The 3,917-nt window shown below is 33.7% G+C and overlaps 1 protein-coding gene across 1 annotated transcript; it reads left to right on the forward strand.

Moving 5' to 3' along the window:
* Positions 1 to 879: 879 nt before the first annotated feature.
* On the forward strand, positions 880 to 3,273 carry LOC104265552. The gene is made up of 4 exons (XM_026839477.1): positions 880 to 1,124; positions 2,273 to 2,432; positions 2,916 to 3,022; positions 3,196 to 3,273. Exons 1-4 carry the CDS (start codon positions 984 to 986, stop codon positions 3,271 to 3,273), a joined length of 486 nt encoding a protein of 161 aa, XP_026695278.1. The 5' UTR covers positions 880 to 983.
* Positions 3,274 to 3,917: the final 644 nt, after the last annotated feature.

A 3,917-nucleotide genomic window follows, 5' to 3' on the forward strand; every position in this document is an offset into this window, starting at 1 on the left:
GTATAAGGAACACTGGCGTAGAGTACGGGCTTGCGGTGCACTCTTGTCGAATTTACTAATCTAATTGCATGCACGACCATCGGCGCACATATAATGGTTCGAGTGTGACAACCAGCAGACTACTTCGTAAAAAAATGTGTTAAAACTGACTTAAATTTGCGAAATCATGATTATTATAACATAACATCGTATTTACTATCTGTAATTTTATTTGCAAATAACGCCCTACTCCGATTGACCAATTGCGGAACAACAGCATTATTGTGTGAATGGACCAGACAACCGCACAATATGCATGGGAATATTATTTACAGCATTGTTTTCTTTACTTGATTGCGACTGTGCTTCTTACTAAAAGTAAACCAATATCGTGCGGTATTTGAAAGTAAAACCGTGTTATATGATGTAACAAGCCCTATTAACAAGCCCTATTAACAAGCCCTATTGTAACACATGCGAATCGATGCAATTATTGTAAAAACTTGTGCGATATAAAACTTAAACAATGGTATATTGCGATAAGTGTTCCTGCCAGGTGGACAGTTTAACCAGCGTTGGTTTAACTATTGCGTTAAGTATGCCGCACTCCCACGAAATTGTAACACTCTACGCCAACGATCAGGAATTTTGACCTGTTTTTTTTTCCTAACTTTGGGGCAATAAAAAAATACTTTACTAAAGCAAGTTAACCCAATTAAAAGGTTGTCCTTTCTTACCCCGTACCCCAGTGTATTTTTGCCCCAATTATATATTTGGTTTTATAATACTGTGTAACAAATCCTGGTATGTTTAATTGTGGATTATATTTGTAGTTTTTCTATAAAATCAGTTTTGTTTGGACAGATAGGATCATCACAGATAGGGGTGATTTTGTAAGAACTACTACTGTATAAACTTCACTTGGTTATACAAAGCAACATTATATATATTTTTGAAAAGGTAAGTTGGTGTCAGTACGCTTAAATCAGTTGTTTGTTTTGTACATGAAACATATTAACACTAACGAAATGCGATATTTGCATGTATTCTATGTTCAGAATATGTCTTATGCGGTCGTTGGATTTACCGATGAGGAGGATACCGTTGAAATTGTTTGCGCTGGTTGGCTTGTGCACGGAAATCAGGTGCAATCAATTTTAAATTTTATTAGTAATCTTGTTTCTTGTAGTATTATATGCTTTTACAGTGTGTATTGTTGTATACATGCTAATAGCTTTGAGAATTGCGTTATTATTACTGCTTCCACTTTTAACACACTAATAACTTATAAAAATATTTATTTCAGACTGTACAATGTTATTGGCCACAAAGTTTAGTGAGACACAGAGCTAAGAAACATGAGTTGCCAGATCACAAAACTTGGAAGCTCTATGATGTCAGAATATTTTCTTACACTGGTAATATTATGTTGAAGCTACATTTAGTTTTGAGAGAATAGCAGTAAAACATGTTTTACAATGAATAGATAAATTTGAGACTGCAGTTGCACAGTGCAATAAAGCATTAGAAACATCAAATGTTGAGAGTGATGAAGTTGAAATTGAGTCAAAAAAGCGCCGTCGCCTGCCGCCTGCTAGATTCTCACCACAAACATCAGATAACGAAGGTTATTTTTGTATAAAAGTGGCTATACTGTCTTGCACTCTAAAATATGTATTCTTAAATTAGGATTTATTTACAGAAAACTTGTGTTCAGGCTCAGTAAGTTCAATTGAGGCACCTGCTGTCCAATCAGTGATACCAGATCCAATAAATCAGCAAGATTGCTCAACACTGAATGGTATGATATTGTCATTCATTATCATACGTTTTGTTAGTTTTAAATTTCTTTTCAGTTAAAGTTGACAAGCTTATCGAAGCACAGCAAGAGCTTGCCTCAGTGGTACGACATGCACTACAGAGTCTTCCCGTTTCCACGTCAGATGTTGAATGCAGTTTGTTTGATAATCAGTTAAACAATTTAACTGATTTTAACATTTTAGAAGAAAAATTGCAAGACAAGAACACACGTAGAAATGCAGTGAGTGCTGGTATATATATTTGTATATTAGTTACTCAGATCATCAGATGTTTCTAGAAAATAGTATTCCTTAAATAACTTAACACTTTGGGGACAGCCATGATAGGTTCATATAAAGTCATAAACAATTTTTGCTCTTGTTACAATTATGTAATATGAAATTCAGATTCCAGTGATCTATTCTGTGTGATGTTTTTATATATTAAACTTTAACAACAAAGATCTGCAATCATTGTTTTGTTTATTCTACAGAGGAAATTTTTGTCAGTTATTGGCGGATATAGCCTAGGTGACACTGTTCGTCGAATGATGAAGGTGGTTGGGTCTTACAGTTTGTGGTCAGAATTCAGTTACAAAGGAAGGAAGGGGAAGAAACCATTTTGTGCAACCACATGTTCAAAAGTCATTTTAAGTAAGTTGCTGCCTATACTAATTTTATTAGCAAAACAATCAATCCTAGGTGTTGCTCAATAATAAATAATTAGTTTAGGTAGATACTGTCGTAACCTAATTACAAGCTTGAATAATATAGGCTTTATTGGACTGCATCTGCAAACGCACACAACGTTAAATACACAAAGCGCACAATATATACAACGTAATTCTAAGGTACTACATCCATACTCCACACAACAACCTTCGCATACTATTACTACAATACAGTGAACACTGCAGCACGATAAGTCTAACATAGGGAAAGAAGGACACGCAGCGGCAAGGCAACCTCGAGCAACAATGCTTAGAGCGCGCAAGGCGCAATAAGTCTAACAGTTTACAACAGATATTAGATAGAGTATACTATGTACCACTGTCTTTATAATTGCAAGCTTTTTTAAATATAAGACATGGTTAATACTAACAACAGCCGTCCTGTAATTTTATTAATATTATGCAGGAAGTTGCCTTACTGAGAAAAAAGAAAAAACCATCAAGGATGTTGAAAAAGAAATTCAAGAGTTTTTAAAGCATGCACCTTATAAACCTGGAGGGCCTTGTTACAAAGTGAGTAAAAATATATATTTAATTTTCCAAATAACAAATATCCTATTTGTGTGGTAGTGTTTGCTAATAATTTGTCTTCCCTAGTAGATAGTGTGCTTGCCTAAACTATAGACCTGTTAATAACGGGCTTTCATAAACTGCATGTTCAATAGTTAACATATTTTTTTCTTCAGGAAAAAGTATTGGATATGAGCAGCAGTTCGTTAGACACCCTTCCTTTATTTTCATCTGAATCTGAGTCTGAGGACTAACCTTACCAAGTAGATTTTTTTCGTTAAACAGTTGTATTCTATGCGTTTTTAGGTTCTGACATACCAATTCTCAACTCTCATTCCTTCAGTTTCATAATCTTGACTAAAATCAAAGAATATATTCGTAAAATTTATAACAAACGTTCAGATTTAAAACCGAATGATTAACGATTACTTTCCCGTTTAATCAAAAGTACTAAATCCAAAATGTAACTTAAACCTTAAATAATTGATTGCACTCAATTTAATACATCAAACTAAGCATATTAATAAAACACGCAATGTATAAAATCACTATACTTTAGTGGGTAATTATTTTAAGGGCAGTATGTCCAGTATGCACCTTAAACCTTAGAAGTAACTGAGCGTTTGAGCATAGGTTTATAAACAATACGAAATAAAATGACAGAATTATCAAGTAATTAATGATCATAAAGTTCGCGTGCACATTAGCAACCTATCAATGTCACAGTAATCGGTACCTTCTGGCTTTGTTTAGTTTACAGCCCAAGTATAAACTAAAACAAGTAGAATAAAAACTCTAAACATATTGAATTTTAAAACAGTTTAAAAATTCAAGAAAATGGTATCAGGCGACGACAAGTTTAACTACTCTGTTTATAATTCAGTACCAATTTTTTTAT

This window comes from Ciona intestinalis, unplaced genomic scaffold (genome assembly GCF_000224145.3).
Source record: "Ciona intestinalis unplaced genomic scaffold, KH HT000297.1, whole genome shotgun sequence".
NCBI lineage: Eukaryota > Metazoa > Chordata > Ascidiacea > Phlebobranchia > Cionidae > Ciona > Ciona intestinalis.